The sequence below is a fragment of the Excalfactoria chinensis genome, chromosome 8 (assembly GCF_039878825.1).
Source record: "Excalfactoria chinensis isolate bCotChi1 chromosome 8, bCotChi1.hap2, whole genome shotgun sequence".
Taxonomy (NCBI): domain Eukaryota; kingdom Metazoa; phylum Chordata; class Aves; order Galliformes; family Phasianidae; genus Excalfactoria; species Excalfactoria chinensis.
The window spans coordinates 14,986,627-15,003,292 of record NC_092832.1 but is presented as its reverse complement, the minus strand read 5'-3'; the positions used below and the strand labels follow the sequence as shown (position 1 = coordinate 15,003,292).

The 16,666-nt window shown below is 53.6% G+C and overlaps 2 protein-coding genes across 2 annotated transcripts in view; both read right to left on the bottom strand.

The window, feature by feature from the left end:
- TEDC1 (tubulin epsilon and delta complex 1) overlaps positions 1-6,390 on the bottom strand; it is a 63,377-nt gene extending 56,987 nt beyond the window's left edge. Inside the window, exons 1-3 of the mRNA XM_072343284.1 lie at positions 6,231-6,390; positions 6,026-6,104; positions 761-963 (exon numbers count right to left, since the gene is read on the bottom strand). Coding sequence (XP_072199385.1) covers positions 761-963; positions 6,026-6,104; positions 6,231-6,347 — 399 coding nt within the window. The 5' untranslated portion in view covers positions 6,348-6,390. The remainder of the gene's footprint in view (positions 1-760; positions 964-6,025; positions 6,105-6,230) is intronic.
- A 2,895-nt stretch (positions 6,391-9,285) lies between these two features.
- Positions 9,286-12,498, bottom strand: CRIP1 (cysteine rich protein 1). The gene is made up of 5 exons (XM_072343458.1): positions 12,368-12,498; positions 10,160-10,254; positions 10,014-10,071; positions 9,841-9,888; positions 9,286-9,621 (listed from the first exon to the last, which is right to left on the bottom strand). The coding sequence occupies exons 1-4, from the start codon at positions 12,405-12,407 to the stop codon at positions 9,848-9,850; spliced, it is 234 nt and encodes a 77-aa protein (XP_072199559.1). The 5' UTR covers positions 12,408-12,498; the 3' UTR covers positions 9,286-9,621; positions 9,841-9,847.
- Positions 12,499-16,666: the final 4,168 nt, after the last annotated feature.

Here is a 16,666-nt window from a genome sequence, read left to right as displayed (position 1 = left end):
AAAAAAAAAATACCATATTTGCTTCTCAGCTTCTTACTTTAAATACCAAAGCAAATGTCTATATAGTAATACATGCTTTTAAACACAAGGAACAGGTTGTAAAATTACAACATTTGGTAATACCACTTTTATGAGGCTGTGGGCTTGGGTTTTTTGCTTTTTTTCCCCTCCCTGATCATGTACACTGCTGCTAGAGTACACACACTTATCCTGAAGCCTACTTCAGAGCAGGCTCTCTATATGCTAATATCTTTTTATTTATGGAAACACAAGCATACCTCATTGTACTCTCAAGGAAGCTACAAGGCCATTAGTTACCCCAACAATAGCAGCTGCCATTTGAGATACTGATGCTTTTTAATACTGTTTGCTTTAGGATTACTTGTTCCACCCAATTCCAACAGCCCCAGAGTTCAGAAATGACCTGTTTGCCCACAGTCCCACACCTACAGCCTGGCAGCAGAGACCAACAACATTCACTTACCTCCACTCCTCCAAACTGGTCTCATGTACACTACAAGAAATCAAAATCACAGCATTCACCAGGAATGAGAGTTTGAGAAAGAGGGGGAACTCAAATCACCGGCACACAGAAAGTTTAGGGAAGGGAAAGTAAACAGGTTCCAGATGTTGGCTTCTGCATTTTTACTTATTTTAAGCTAGGGCATTCATTTCTCAAGTTGTCAAGATACCACACAGTGCGCAGCACACACTAGTGATAGCTCAGATGGATGAGGCAGAAGGACACAAGCATGCTCACCGTGCACACGGAGGTTTCATCCCCTGTTTTCACTCTGTTCCGAGCCAAAAGCCGTTCCAAGAGGTTCACCCTGTGCAGCAGCCAGGAGAATGCCAGCAGCAGCTCCCGACTTCCTGCTGAGCCATCCGAGGGGAGCTGATAGAGTTCTGGCCTGCCATAGCCATGGTACCACAGCGCCGATTTGACAAACCTAATTTGGGTATCTGAAAGGAAAAAAACAACTGAGAATAACACACTGTGCTACTCAGCACACTCACCCATTTGGTTCCAGAAACTGCTGCTACCTCTGAGAGTAAGATTTTCAACCAAGCCTAAGGCTAATAGAGGGCAGCAGAAACTGGAACGCTTTAATCAGCAAATTAAACAGGAAGAAGGTAATGGGTAAAAAACTTCTTAATGCTGCCCTGTTTGGACCTACAGGAACTATTGCTAAGGGAAAAGAGGAACTTCAAAGCTGAGATTGAGGTCAGTAGTGGCCTCTTGGAGATTAACAAAAGCAAAACAGATAAATAGCCATCCTCACTACACCAGGACTCCAACTCACCCATCCATTTTTTATGAGCCACCAAGCACGCTATGAATTAGTAAACACTCCGAGTCACTTGACTCCTGAATGAAACAGGAATTCAGAGATAGGAGTCTCAAATCTCTAAGCAGCAGTGGGCAGGCAGAGATAACACAACCTGGTGAGCAGCAGTGTGTGCAGCATGGACTATTTAGCTCTCAGGAATGCTCCAATTCATATTCCTTCACACCAGCAAATTTTACCTGACAGCTACAAGATGGGCACCACAGAACTGTGAAATACTGAGGAAAAGGAAGATAAAATTATTATAAAAACAGGTGATGACCAGGAAGCCTCAGCTCTGTACTGGGTAGTCAAAACTGCAATAAAGAAGGAAATTAAGGGCTGCAAGGACAAACCAATATACGCTGGGGAAGAAGCAACAGTTACTGTATGAGGATGTCCTGCTGAATATGCTACTGAAGTTCTACGAAGGCAACAAGCAGTGAGTAGTTAAGGAACTTCCAGCTCATGCAGATGTAGGTTTCCCAAAGGCATTCAACTAGCAGAAGGAAACAAAGCCAGTAGGTGGGCTTGCATCAGCAACAAGTGACTAGCAGGAATGAATCAGATGACAGGAACACACAGTGGTGCTACAAGAGGGCTACAAGCTAAACCTCTGCTGTTCAACTAACTCAGAATGACACAGAGACAACGTGATAATGACAGAAGACTAGGTGCTGACGTGCAGTAAGGAACACAGGCAGATTATGAAAAACTGCCCAACTCAGTGAGTCCAAGCATTAAAGTGACAGATATGGTGCACACAAGGGAAAAGAACAATTCAAACTCTACTGACATGGTAACAGGCTCGGGGCTGACCAATGCACACTATCTTGGTTTGGCTGGAACTAGAAGAGCCTTCAACTTGATACAGTCGAGGCATTCTTCCAAAAGGAGGAAGAAAGCTTTTCACCTATTCTGTAAAGCTTCATAAAAAAAAAAAGGTACACACACAGCAACAAAACATAGAGCCCCCACACAATCAGGGACTGTCACTGCTGTCCTTAATTAGCATACCCATTCATCATATTACACACTAGTCTGCCTGCTCCTTGGCCACTTGTGCTGAAACCATCCCTCAGCAGTCACACACGCTGTAATCTCCCTTTGTCTGGCACGGACTGCTGAAGCTCAAAAAGCACAGCATGACCAACTTCAAAACAAAAACAAGGGGGGAAAAAAAACCCACACATCTCTCTCAAAAGGAATTTGTTAACTATGAGGGAATCTCGCAGCGAAAAGTGGTTGATTTGACTCAATCTGAGAAATGTTAAGGGGCTCTTACCTAATGAAATAATACAAAGCCAAGACGGAGTGAGGAGCTATAATCCAGTGTGACCTGTGCCAGTAACAATATAGGAGCAGTGCACCGCTGCAGCTGTGCTGAGGCTGGGAGAAACTGGTAGGCACTAAGAGCCACTGAGCCCTTTTGTGTTTGAACAACTTTAGGATTTAGGAGAACAGGGAGCGTGGATCCCTAAGGAGGTGCTCCTCAATGCAAATACAGAGCTGGAAATGCCATGCACATCACTGTATACCTAAGAGCAGGAGTATATGACTGACCACACGAAATCTACAAAGGAATTTCTGACAAAGATACTGACCACAATTAAGGCAACTGGTTTTAAACCTAGCTTGCTTCTGCACTGCAGACAAACCCAGACACCGACATGACTCTGTTTGCTGTTTCTGCAGACGTCTAAAAATCTGGCCATGGATATATCACAGGGGAGCACTCAGATCTTAGGAATTGCGTTTTGATCACCCTTGAACACTGTCATGTTATCTAAGCTTTCTTGCTTCCCTTTCCTTTTCTTTGCACATCTGTCATTGCCAAGAAGCACACTGCCCTAACAGGTAAAGGCAGAAGTACTCCATGGGGAAGGAGGATCATCAGTACTTACTCTTCTTCCCTCTTAAAGCAAATAAGCATGATGTGCTGCCATCTGCAGTCCAAGGAGCTCCCCAAGAAACCACCTAACAAAGAAAAGGAATAAAGAGCAAGCTAGGATTTTTGTTTGGTTTTCCCCCCTCACTCAGGACCAGATGCACCAAGGCAATTCACCAACTGAATGTGGGAGTTGCTCTGACCCTCCACCTCCCCATTTCAGCTGTCTCCCTGCAACACCTTGCCTTCCTCATGAGAAGGTACTGCGGTGTGGGCACAAGGCAGCAGCTGTAGGCGTGCAGCCAACGTGTGGATCAGGGGCTCACGCAGCCTTTCCAGAAGGGCTGAATGACCTCACAGAAGCCGCTTAGTTTTCCTCACCTCTGCAACGTTCTGCCTTGTAAGGATATGCTCCTCAGATAAAAGGCACTCAAAACTATATAAGTACCACAGAACAAGATGGATTCATCCAAAACGTGCAGCCAAGAGAGAAGGCAAAAATATCACACAGATAGCAGATAATGCCAGTCACTCAAACATCCCCTCTTTGCCAACATTTTCTTCCGGCATTTTATTAGGATTAGGCAATTTATATAGAAAGACCCGCGCAGTCTTTCCAATTAATTCCTTTCTGCATGCACGTTATTTATAAAAGCAAGTTCAGCATGTACAGCCAAGCTGTGGATGAGCCTCAGGGTTCAGTTCTCTTAAAACTATGCTCAAGCTGTGCTCTTCCACTCTACAAATCCCACAGGCTATTTTCGGTGAATTACAAGAAGGTATTCAAACAAGGGTTAGGCATTAGTCCCACAGACTGAGGTGGAAAGGGACTAAATCAAATACAAGAGCAGACAGAGATACATTACTGCACACATTCAGGCAAAGAAACACCTGCAGAGGTGGTGGTATTGTGGGAAACAAGTGCCACTGCAGAACATCATTTTCTGCTTCATTTGACAAACAAAGAGCTGTATTGCAGCCCCAGACCAGAGAAATAAATGAGCTGCAGCTCTGCAAAAGAACCATCTCCTCCAACTATCAAAACACACACGGCACCGCTGCCCGGTGTGGCTGTTAACCAAGACCACCATTTCTCAGCCCCTGTGGAACTGGAACAGAAAGAACTGTGTGAAGCCACGAACCCTGACTTACTTCATCAGTGAGGTTACAGACAGTGCCACCACACAGCTCAATTCCACTTGTACTCCTCTCTGAGGGGAGGGCCTGACACGTTTAAGAGGCTGTGCTGTGTCAACTGCTTCAACACTGCATGCTTTCTACTAGAAAAGACTCTTCCAAAAGGAGAAAGCAAAACGTGAAGAACTTAATGACCCCCAACTGAAAGACGGGGGGTTCCTGCATTGCTCTCACAAGAGCTCCCACGTTTTAAACCATCAACCTGTGCAGATAAATGTAAAATACTTATCAAACATTTCATTTCCTGCCAGAGGGGCAATAAAATCCAGCAACCGTTTAACAAAACACAATGCGGAATGTTTCTCTAAACAGCATTGCGTTACAGCCACAAAAAGGGAATGCCCAGCAGCCATTCTGTTCAAAGCAAATGTTAATCTGCCCTAAAATTCACTTACATAACGAGATCCAAACCTAATAAAAACTATTAACCGAAACAGAAACACGCGCTAGGGGTGCAAGCTTGGAAAGTCAGTTGAATGAAAGGATTTCCCAACTTAAAGGAACAGCTTTTTGTATGTAAAACTCCATCCTGGAAAATCAGGAAGAGCATTCGATCCCTGCTTTCTTCCAGCGACTCATAACTGCAGATATCCCAGCATCCTACACACAGCCCCCAGAATGGTTGGCCTTACAGGGGAGAGAGAATAACCACAGGGGCTTCAGTTTTACTCTAAGGTTATTAAGAAGTCATACAAAACCAGCAAAGAAAAGGAAGCCCAGGCCAGGCTTCCCATTCTCTAAGCCAAGCGAAGGCAATCAGTGTATTCTGAACAGCAGTATGGCCATCCAACCTGGATTTCAGGCTTAGTCGCTGAGCTGTGACTAAATGAGTTCCTTCCAAAACAGCTCAGCAGTTCTGTGCAGAACCACACGCTCTTCCCTGATACTCTACCAGCACTGACAGGGTTTGCTCTGTCTAGAGCCAGCAACCTGCCACGTACATATGGAAATCCTGCCTCCAAACGCTGCTAGCAATTAGCATGGGAGCAGCTAGGATTAAATGAGATGGCAGCCTCACAAAACTGCGGTGGACAGCCAGTAAATGGACTTACCACACAGTCACACACAGCAGATTGCAGAGGAGTGGAAAAGGCATACCAGAGAAATGAAAAATAGCAGTCTTGTGAGTAACAGGACCATGCTGATTTCCTGCTGAGCTAACAGCTGAATTGCACTGACTGTGCTTCACATTCCTCACAAGATATCAGCCCCAATACTTGGCTTCTTTTTCCTTTTCCCTCTATCCCTAAAGCCAGAAGAGTCCCAGTGTAGGATTAGCACAGCCTTTCAGCTTTATTAGCTTTTGTGGGTTGATTCTAAGTGGTGTCAGTGTGTTCAAGAAAGCCACGTCCATTACAGATAAACCTGTCCTCAAGGATTCCTCATACGTTCATATGTCACAATTCCTTGCCCTGATAAGTAGTAACATAAAATCACGTGTTGTACGGGTCAACCTATTTCTGTTACCTTGGCAGACTCTCACACTGCACATAACCACTGCAGTTTTAGATGCAGTTTAACATCCAAGAGAAGCAACCAGCCAGGAAGATAAGTGCTACAGAACGGGCCCCAGTGCACAGACGGAACCGGCAGTGCTCAAGGCTGCTGTTACCTATGGCATCGGACTCGGTCCACTCGCCTCCGTGGGTTTGTTTCAAGAGAGCATAGAGCAGCCTCCAGAAATCCAGCGTCTGCAAAAGAACAAGACGAACGGCTGCTCCCACACGGCCACGAGCGGCACAGCTCGGACAGCCCTTGTAAAGCGCAGCGCAACAAGAGAGGGAAGGGACGGAGGGAAGGCCGCACCCCGGGCTCACCGCCTGCGGCCGGTCGAACCTGGCTCGGCGCAGGACGTCGGGAACGAGCCGGCTGCGGAGCGGCAGAGCCCGGCACAGCGCCCCGACGGCACCCGGCAGCGCCCGGCTCCGCCGCATCGCATCGCCCGCCGTTTCCCGCACCTGGCGCTACGCACGCGTCTCCCCGCCCCTTCCGCCGTGAGCCAGCGGGCGCTGCAGCGCCCCCTGCAGGGCGGGCGGAGAGTCGCTTCCTGCCGACAGCCGCCTGCTGCTGACCTCGTGGCCGCATGGAGCGCCGTGCTGTGCTATGGGCAGCCATGGGGGCGGAACGAGGAGCGGAGCCCCGAGTCCAGGCCTGCAGGGAGAAGCCAATGATGGCCGTCCTCCAGCAGGCCGCTTCCTTCCTCCCAGGGCCGCGGCTTTGTCCCCATGCGGTTAACGCGGGCCGTTGCCACCCGGTGACTCAGTGGGGCTGAGGCCGTTGTTTGCTGCTGCTGTGCCATGGCAACGCGCCGCGTCCCATTGCCTCACGCCGATTGCACACGATAAAGGCCGCGGAGGCTTCCTGGCGGCACCTCGGTGCCAAGGGGTGCGAGCCCTGCTCCCCACAGAACACACAGCTGCTTTTCTGCCTCGTCTCCTGCAGGCCCTCGGGCCGTGCATCCAGCCGTGCTTCCCTTGCAGCCGCCCAGGAGCCGCTCCCCTCCCTCCTTTAGCAGCTCAGCCAGCAGCCCAAAGGCAGCAGCCCCTTCCCAGTTGGCCGCGGCACTTCACGCACCGTGTTTTCTGCTCTCACAGGTCTGCAGGTCCCCAACGGGGGCTGTAATCATAGCTGTGCTAAGGCGGGTTTTCCCAAGCACATCATGTTGGCCTGCGGTGCCAGAACACGAGGTCAGCTCCCAGCAGACGGATGCTTCAGATGCTTAACATAGGCGTTGGCGTCTCAGGCCCTCTGATGTGGGGTCTGCACTTCCAGGACGATAAACGAATCAGGAAGGATTACGGGACATTGAAATAAAAACATCTGCAGGCTTGCAGTTCTCAGCTTCACCCTTTTAACTTCAACAGCAAAACAAACGTTCCTCTGCACAACGGGGAATGCACTGCTGTGCACGGATCCCTTAAGCCAGGACCCACCAAAGACAGGCCTTAATGCTGACATCAGCCTGCAGCAGGTGGGAGCATTCAGGACTAGGTCAGATAGATGGCCCAGGCTGCTCCTTGCAGTCTCCTGCTTGGGCTCTGCTGCAGAACACCACATCCCTTGCAGCACAGCTACCCTAAGGGGGACCAGCCAAGCTGAGGGCTCCTCACCCTCTTTCAGTCTTCCTCTCTGTGCAGAAAGCCACAAAGCATAGGGTGAAACCACAGCAGTTCAGTTTCTGAGCCCGTCCTGTTTCCTGTCCTTTGCTAAAACCTCTTCTGTTTCCCTAGCCCACACTTTCAGGATCACCCACATGCAACGCCAGAGGAACGGGTGATGTCGTTTGTTTTCTTTGTCACTGAAGAAGTGTTTATAGCAACCAACGCTCAACAATCCACAAGCATCATTGATCTCAGCCACAGCTTCCGAAATAATGTCAGAGGAAGCACTGCCCCGTCCTCTGGGTCAGCAACTGAGATGCTTCACATCACCAACGTGAGGGCTTCACACTGTACTTCACTGTGCAGGAGATCACCCAGCACCCAGACTGGTACTGTGGGGCTGGTGCTGCCCTGACCTGTGATGGCAGTGTCACCCCTCAGCTGCTCCCCCATAAAGCCAGGAATTCAGCCCAGCATCCTGTTCCCCCTTCCTGGCACAAGTTTGTGTCTGCTGGCAACCCAGCTCTTGCTGCACGCCTGGCTTCCCTTCCAAACACCGTGCAGCTGTTCCTTCTTCCTCTCTGAAGAACAAAGTGGATGTAAAATCAATTTACCATGTATTTGCTTTGACCAAAGCTCCTTCCAGATGTGACCTGAGCCTGAACTTCCCAATCTCACAGCACTGAGCTGGGCTCTGCCCAGTGCCAGCACTGTGCTGAGAGGGCTGTATGCCCAGCAAGTCCAGGGCTACTTGTCTCTGTGAGAGCATGGGCAGAGAGACAGGGCAGCCAGAGGGAGCTTTATGCAGCAGGAATTGTTATCTTAAGGTTCATCCCTGGAGCCTGCCCAAGGTATCCCAGCTTTTGTCAGCCAGGCAAGGTGCAGCATGAGGTTCAACTTGTCTGCACGCTGCCTCGGGTGGCACAGCCCCCGCATGGTTTTGTTCCCATGTCCCTGCAGGTGCTGGGAGCTGTCCTGGCCACCCCAGCACCGTGGCAAGGGGGGGGACACTGCAACAGGTAAGAGGGCACCAGGAGGCTGAGCCAAGCCCCTGGTCAGTGCAGGCAGCCCCGTTACGCATCATTCAGGAGCTCGGTGCAGGCAAGCAGCTCTCCTTCATTACAGCTGCACTCACAGCTCGCAGGGGAAGAGGATGTGGGGCCAGGGGAAGACTTCTGACACACACAGGTCCTAGTAACGCCAGCGTAACAGAAAACACCGCAGTTTCTAAAGAAATGCATGTGTAAAGCACGGATAAAAATACCTGTGTGTGTCGTGAAGCAGATCAGAACATGTAAATAGGGTGGTTCGTGTTAGGGAAACCTCATCTGAAACAGCCGACACCTCTCACATCTGTCAGCACTGCTCTTCCTTGAGGGAAGAGGCTGAAAGAAAAAGAGGCTGAAACAGAGAGCAAGGTGCTCAGAGCCAACTCCTGCTCGGTAATACTGCACCTTCATTCTCACCAACGGCAGAGCCTCACCCTGCCCTGCTGCTAACCCCTGCCTGACGCAGCCTTTCTGTATGACTGGTCAGAGTAGAGGCAGCAAACAACCGTTTTCTTGGCACATCCTGCACCACCTCGCAGCAGGAGCCTGCCCAGCCCCATGGAGCTCCAAGCCTGGCTCTCAGCCACGTGCTGGATTTGGGGGGTGTTGGGGGCTTTAGGGACAGTGTTACAGACCTCATCCCATAACTCTGCCCTCATTGGGTCCTTTGTCAGCAAGTCCCTTGAGTCCCTGGTATAAAAAAAACAAGGCCACGGCATGGAGTAAGCAACAATTGTTCAGGGTTTATTAAAGATTGGGAATACAAGGGTAGGCCCTACTGCAGAGCCTGTTGCCAGAAGCAGGGCTGGGTTTGGCTGGCCAGGTGTGGTCTCCTCTCCAGGCAGCCCTCAGCAGCCGAATTTCCTATGGAGCAGCATCCAACCTCCCACCCTGCAGCTCCCTCTGGAGTGGAGCCCCTCTCCGCACCAGCCCCACCCTGGGTTACTTATTGCTTTAACGTGCTATTTGATTACAGGGTGATGAAGGACCAGAAGGCATGTCTGTTGCGGTGGATTTGTGCTGTCTTGGGGCTGCATAGGGAGCTCTGCCCATCAGACCTGGAGAGGGATGGAAGAGAGGGACTGTCAGTGGGGACATCCCCAGTATAACAGCGCACTGGGAGACTCCATCTCTGCTGACAAGCCTCAAAGTGAAGCACCCGCTGCTGGAGCCAAGTGGTGGCGATGGCTGCTGGGACTGGCAGAGGGGAGTTGGCACTCAGCAGTATGTTCTTGAACATGCATGTGAGCAGGGGAGCACTGAGGGGAAGCACCAACCTGGACTCTACTTGAACGTGTGGCTCTCAGCTCCTCCCCGGCCAAACCCTGAAAGAAATTGGAGCAGGATCAGCAATGCTGCGGGATGCATCGCTGCTGTGCTGTGGAGAGATGGGGGAAGAGATCCCTGACTCCCTCCTTCCTCCCAAACCCCCAGACCCAATGTACGCTACCTTTGGGTCCGAACAAGGCAGCATAGCAGGGGTGGTTGCAGTAGGGCTTGCCATCATGCTGCAGGAAGAAAGGAGAGCATCAGTCCCTGCACCCCATTGGCTGCACCCACTCTGCTCCATAGGTGCTTCCCAGGCACCAGACCTACCTCTGCGTGCCCCCCAGATGTCAGGGTCTTGTTACACTTCTCGCATCGCAGGCAGGGCCGGTGCCAGTCCTTCCCCAGAGAAGTCACCTTCTCAGCTGCCATGCAAAGAGATGGGTTAGCCAAGGCTCTGACCAAGCACAAGCTGTTTGGGGCAAGCTGGCCTCCTGCTGCCAGCGCTGAGGAGGATGAAAGGTATGGGGCTACTTTCCCAGCTCTTCCTGCCCAGGGAAGGAGTCCTGCAAGCGCCAAACCCAAGGCAAGCACACATCAGCATGCACGCCTAGATGCCCAAACCCAAACCTAGGGCACGACACTGCCAAGGGCCCTTACCCCAAACATGGTGGCTGCCCCATTTGAGGACAGACCGCTGCCACCAGTCTGACAGAGAAGATGTTGGCACCTCTCCCTTCCAACATCAGCCTGCATGGAGATTAATTTCTCCCAGGCTGAACGGAGCTCCTCTGCCTAAACTTTCCTAGGCTTGGTGGGGTGAAGAGGACAGGTATCAGACAGGGGACACTGGTGCAGCAAAGCCTCCGCTGCAGCCTCCCTGCCACCAGCTGCAGCGACAGCACTGATTTGGTGCCATCACAAATCACAGCAGGGCCAGAGCCAGGCCAGGGTTTGGGGAATAGCACGCTGCTGGCTTGGGCCAGGACATGTTTGTGGAGAGGGAAAAAAGCAGTGTGGCTTCTAATTGCAGCCCAGCAGGGGAGGAGGTTGTTTCTGCAGTATTTTCTGCAGACGCATGTGCTCTTGCTATTGGCAGTTGCACCCCTGGGGATTTATTAAGTGATAAAGCAGAGCTTTCTAACAGGAACCCAGCCACAGCCAGCTCCAAGCACTCATCCCATGCCTGCAAAAGGCGGTCAAGGAAAGAGTTTCTTTGGGATCCAAATCTACCCACAGCAGCTTACGCAAGGAGTCAGCCAGCAGCTGCAGGGGTGGAAGCAGGGGCAGCGCCCAATGGCACGAGGCAGCCCCATGCAGCACAAAGAGCCTCCTGTGTCCTGCCTGGGTGCCAGCTGGGTCCAAGAGGAGCCCTTGCTCTTTGCAGACTAAGTTTGTCCCATAGCAGCCCAAGGCACACCCAAGAAAGGACCCGGGGAACCCTGGAGCAGGGGTCGCTCTGCCTCCTCTCCCAGCGCTCCCTATCTCCATGCAATGAGCTCATGGCTCCAGCCACTTCTGAAGCCTCCTCTGCGCCAACTGTGCCAGTTTCATAAGAGCAAGCTGATAAGAGCAGGGCCCAACCCCTCCTTGGACGAACGGTCCCAGCGCTGCCACAGCCACACCTGTGGGCACAGCAATCCCATGTGAGCTGACCTCACTGCTTGGTTGAAGACACGGGCTTAGCCAAAGCTGTGCCCCAGCTGTAGGGCCACAGCCACCCCAGTGCTGCCCCAAGATGGGCATCACCAGCAGATGGATTTGTCTGACAGAACAGCTACGGGGAAACCTCTGTCCCCGACCTTTCAACCTCGTGTTTCAGCATTAGATTTCTCCAGCAGAAGTGGAAGCTGTGGCACACCCACAGGCAGAGCAGAAATAAGGCAGAGTGCAGAAGTCGTGCTACTCAGGTCACTGATCCCTCGTCTCAAGGAAATTAAGTGCAGAGACACATACACACTGCTCTCAGCAATCCACAGTGAACTCAGACGGGGAAGCGGGGAGGTTTGGCTGCTACAATCTGGCTGCTTCAGCTCAAACCTTGGGCGAGCCAACAGGACCACAGCACCCAAAGGAGCAGAACATGGCGCTTCAGCCCCAGTTCAGAGGCAGCACTCTTGCACCAAGCCCTGCAGCATGCGGAAGCCCAACAGGTTCAAAATAACACAGCCACCTCCCCACTGCACTAAGCCACGGAGACCAAAACAGTGCTCACCAAGGGCACAGCCACGCACCCTGAGCCCCTTGCAGCCCACCTTGCAGGGCTGGGGGCTGCACCAGACCCCAGCCAAACATCCTGCAGGGCCAGCAGGGCTGCGGGGAGAGAGCAGGGCTGAAGCACCGTGCTGAGCCCCTCATGGGCAGGCTGGGGGGACCACGCAACCCCTCTCTTCGGGTGGATTTAGGGGCCATCCAGGACACACCAGGGAGATACGGCACAGGGGTGCACGGCAGCAGGGCACCTCAAGAGTCTGTAGCACCCAGGACAAGCAGCACTGGAGTAGCTGGAGCCGGGGGCGGGGGTCAAGCAGCCCTTACCGAAGTAGACCTCCTTCTGGCAGCGGGGACACTTGGGCATGGTGTCGGTTCGGCTCGGCTCCGTTCGTCGTTCGCACCGGCTGTGGGATGCTCGGCTCCGGGCCCCGCCGGAGTCATTGCTCGGGGGCCCCGCCCCGGCCCGCCCAGATGTGCGGCCCCGCCCGCAGCTGGAGCCACCCCCGGGGCGCTGCCAGCCCGGGCTCGGCACCCCTTGCATCCTGCTCTCTGTGCATCCTGCACCCCTACGTCTCTGCACCCTTTGAATCCCGCACCCTTACACTGCCTCCACCCCTTGCCCCCGTGCACTCCCACCACCTGCATTTCTTGCAATCCATTTTACTCTTTGCATTCCCACACCTCTTTTGCGCTGCACTCTTTGCATCTTGCACCTCTAACATCCTGCACACTTTGCATTCTGCATTTGTCTGCATCTTGTGCCCTGTACCCTCTGCATCCTGCATACTTTGCATCTTGTACCTTCTGCCCTATGCCCTCAGCATCCCACTACCCTACACTTCCTGCACCACCAGCACTTTTAGCAGCTCCTACATTCCTTGCATCCTGCACCCCCCTACACCCTCACCCCAGTGCTGCAGAAGAGCCCAAGAGCCCTGCAGCTGAGCTGGAGACATGATTGGCATCATCAATTAACCACACCCAAACAGACCACACCTGGGTGCTGACACAGCTGGCAGACCTGCATCATCCCTCCAGTGCAAAAGTGCACCTTGGGGCCATGTATGCTGCCTGTGGGTAGCCTTGGGGAGGAGGCGGGGGGCTGTGGGGCCGGACCCTTCTTGCATGGCCTCAGGAATGGCGTGGGCACAGCACACAGGGCTCTGCCCATCTGAGGCTGACTGTTGTCATTTTATTAAGAGCAAGGACTTGTTGTTCCTCTGCGTTTGGCCGCGAAGGAAATGAGGAGCCTATCCAAAGGTCTGTTTTGCATGAAACATTCCTCCCCAGGGCATGTCGCTATGCAGGGAAGGTCAAGAGGCCCTGTGAAAGGCAGCACCAGGACCCAGCACTCGAACCTGGGGTACTCCTCGCCCCACAGAACCAGTCCCACCCACGGGTGCAGGCTGTGAGCCCACTGCCCGCTGGCACCAGCCTTGGCCCTGTAGGGAGGGGACAGCTTGGGCCAGCTGTGAGTCATGCAAGGCTTGCGAGGCTGCAGCCTCCACCCTGTCTCCTCCATCCTTTCTGCTGGAGCTGTGGCCCTGAGGCAGCACATATGTGCACGCATCACGTTTTAGATGTGCCATATCCCGAGGCCTGAGCTCAGATGGCACACAGGGCATGTCACCTCTCTCCGGCAGCCCTGCTTCCCTCCCAGGCTGCTCTGAGGCCCTGCCAGCCAGGACAGCCGGCCCCAGCTGTCTCCCTTTTAAGGCTGTTTTGGTGCCAGCGGGCAGCTCTGCTCAGCCCCAGCCCCTGGTCCCCATGGACCACACAGTGCCTGGCCACACTCCTGCAGTAGGAGCCTTCCAGCCCAGCTAGGCAGACCATGTCCCCATGGCATTGTGTGCTGGCAGGGCCAGCCAGAGCATGGGGATCTCAGCCCCCCCGTGCCCTTGTCCGAGGCCATTTGGGCAGCAGAGTGGGCACAAGGCCGTGGGGGGGTGACACAGCCGGCGCCAAGGAGCCGGGTACTGCTCCCTGCCAGCCCTGCTGAACAGGGCTCTGTGCCACACAAGTCTCTGCTGATGAGTTGGTACCACTGGGGTGAGCACAGGGTGCCCACAGCACTGCTGGCTGGGGGGAGCACAGCAGTGCCATAAGGACGTGCAGGATGTGGCCTTTCCTTTGTTGTACAGGGAGTAATTTCACTCACACTCCAATGCCAAGGTGTGGAACCCCTCTGCAGGATGATGCACCACATCTCTCCAGCCTGCAGCCCCCCATCCACAGCTCTGGGTAAGCTGGAAGCTGCTCCTCTGCCAGGGGAACGACGCAGACACCAGCTGCAAACAGCCTCCTCAGCAAAGCCGCCGTTATCTTATCTGCAGACCTTGTTCCAGCTAATTTAACCATCAGCATGGCACGCCCCGGCTGCCTGTGTCCTCTGATACCAATCTAGGGGTGGAGGCTCCATCCCAGTGCATCAGGCGCCGGCGCTCCTGAGCAACGTGGCAACACCCTCATGGCAACTGGGTGGCCTACTGTTTGTTTGGGGTGATGCGCTGGCAGGCAGTGCTGTCACTGCCAGGACACAGCCCCATCCCTGAGCACATGCTCCCAGCAGCCCCAGGATGAGCTGCAGCATTAGGGGGAGGGCTGTGGCACCAGCGCGTTTGCACAAAGGGAAGATGAAACAGTGGTGACGAGATCAGCCAGGTCCCCTGTGCCATGCCGTGCCACCTGCCTCCATGAGCATCCTTGCATTCATGCCATACAAACATGCCCCACGTGGAATGACCACAGCCCCGCTCATGCTTTCCTCCTTTGCAGAGCTGCCGATGCTTCCCCTAACTTCTTCCCCAACCACGGATCCTCCCAAGCAGCTCTGGGTTCCCTCCCCGAGGAAAATATGACTCAATAAGCCCCAGGAATGTCCAACGCGCGTCGCTGCTGTGGGGCTGGTTGGGGGGTTGAGAGATGTCGATGTTTTCCAAGCTCTTTCCAACTGCAGCTTCTGCAGAGTTCCCCTGTCTGGCCATATTTCAGCCTGCACTTGTACGAGTCACGGGCCCACTCAGCCGAGACAACTCATTGTAAAATATGTCCTACCCAGCCCAATATGTAACTCATTTGACAAGAAAATTACAGGGCGGCTTAGAAAGCCCAGAGAGGCCAGGGGAGGCTGCCAGCTGTGGGATCCCAGGGAGAGGCTGGAGAGATGCTGGAGTGATGTGGGCGATGGGGTGCCAGAGGGTGTGTGCCCTCGCCTGGCTCCATGTGCAGCAAATCCCATTAGGGCAGCACGTGGGAGCAGCGCATCGAGCGGGCTGTCAAGCCCAATTACACCCTAAGGGGAAATTCTGGGATATGTCTTCATAAAGCTGACAGGAGGCTGAGATCCGGGAGGAATCGGGAGCAATGCTGCACGATGGGCAGGGATGAAGCTGCCCCAAAAGTGGGGAGAGTGATGCTGTGGGGACATTGATATGCTGGAGTTTTGGTCCCAGGTGGTTTTGAGCTGTGAAACACATTTCCTGCCCTGTTTGTGCAGCGTCTCCCCTCACATTCACAGACAATCACACAGCTGCTTTGAACAGAAGCTGCAAAAACATTCCCAGCCTGACTCGGGCTGCTGAGTGCCCACAGCAGCCACTTGCTGGGTCATCACGAAACCCCACGAGCAAGGCATGTTGTTGTCGTGAGCAGATACAGCACTGTGCATGCAGGCACAGACCCATGATTCCACAGGGCTCAGCTCCTGGTCCCACCAGTGCTGGGGCAGTGGCTCATCGGAGCTGACAGCATCAGCCTGCACAGACAGGCCATCATACTCGGAGGTGCTGTGGGGTTACCCATTCCCAGCTCCAGCAGCACCCACACTGCCAGGCCAGTCCAACACTGCTACACATGCAGGATGGTGCCGGTCTGCCCACACAGTGCCACCATTGGCACATGGCTGGTATTTCCAGACATGGGACAGGAGATCCTCTCCAAGTCGCAGCTACATGGAAAACGTCCTGAAATTCCATCCAGGCACAGCTTCCCACTGTTTCCCCACCCAGAGTCTGGCCAAAAATCTCCATTTACTGTCTGTTCTTTCCTGCAAGCTTTCCATTAGCAGCAGCCCCAGGAAGTCTGTTGGCTGAAGCCCTTCACAGGAGGTGTTGGTGCATTTTCCTGGCACTGTTTCTCTCGCAGTGATTGTGCCCACCTGTACCTGGGCTGGCTGATGATGTTGTACCCACTGCTTTGGGAAGGTGTCCCAGGGCTGGAGGTGCTGAGACCTGCAAGGCCACCTCCCCACCCCTCCCAGCCCTGCTATGGGATAGGCCATGCTGCCTGCCCTGCGCTGGTTCCAGGCTGCTGACACCATACATTTTATTCTGAGTTAAAAATTCACTTTGTCAAGGTGAGAAGGGGAATGGGGAGCAGGTGGGTCTCTCCTTCTCCAAAGGGAATTGGGACACTTGGGTCAGTCGAGTCCCCCCAGGCACATGGCTGAGCCCAGGTCTCCAGCAGCCCTTGGAGCAGCTCTGCTGCTGCACCCTGCTCACTGCTGGCTGGGCAGCAACCTCTGCTTTGCAGCCCAAGGTGGGAAAAGGAGTCATGGAGCAACAACGACACCTTGGAGTGACTGCAGGGCAGGGACACCCTGGGCCATCCCTGCTGCCACAGCAC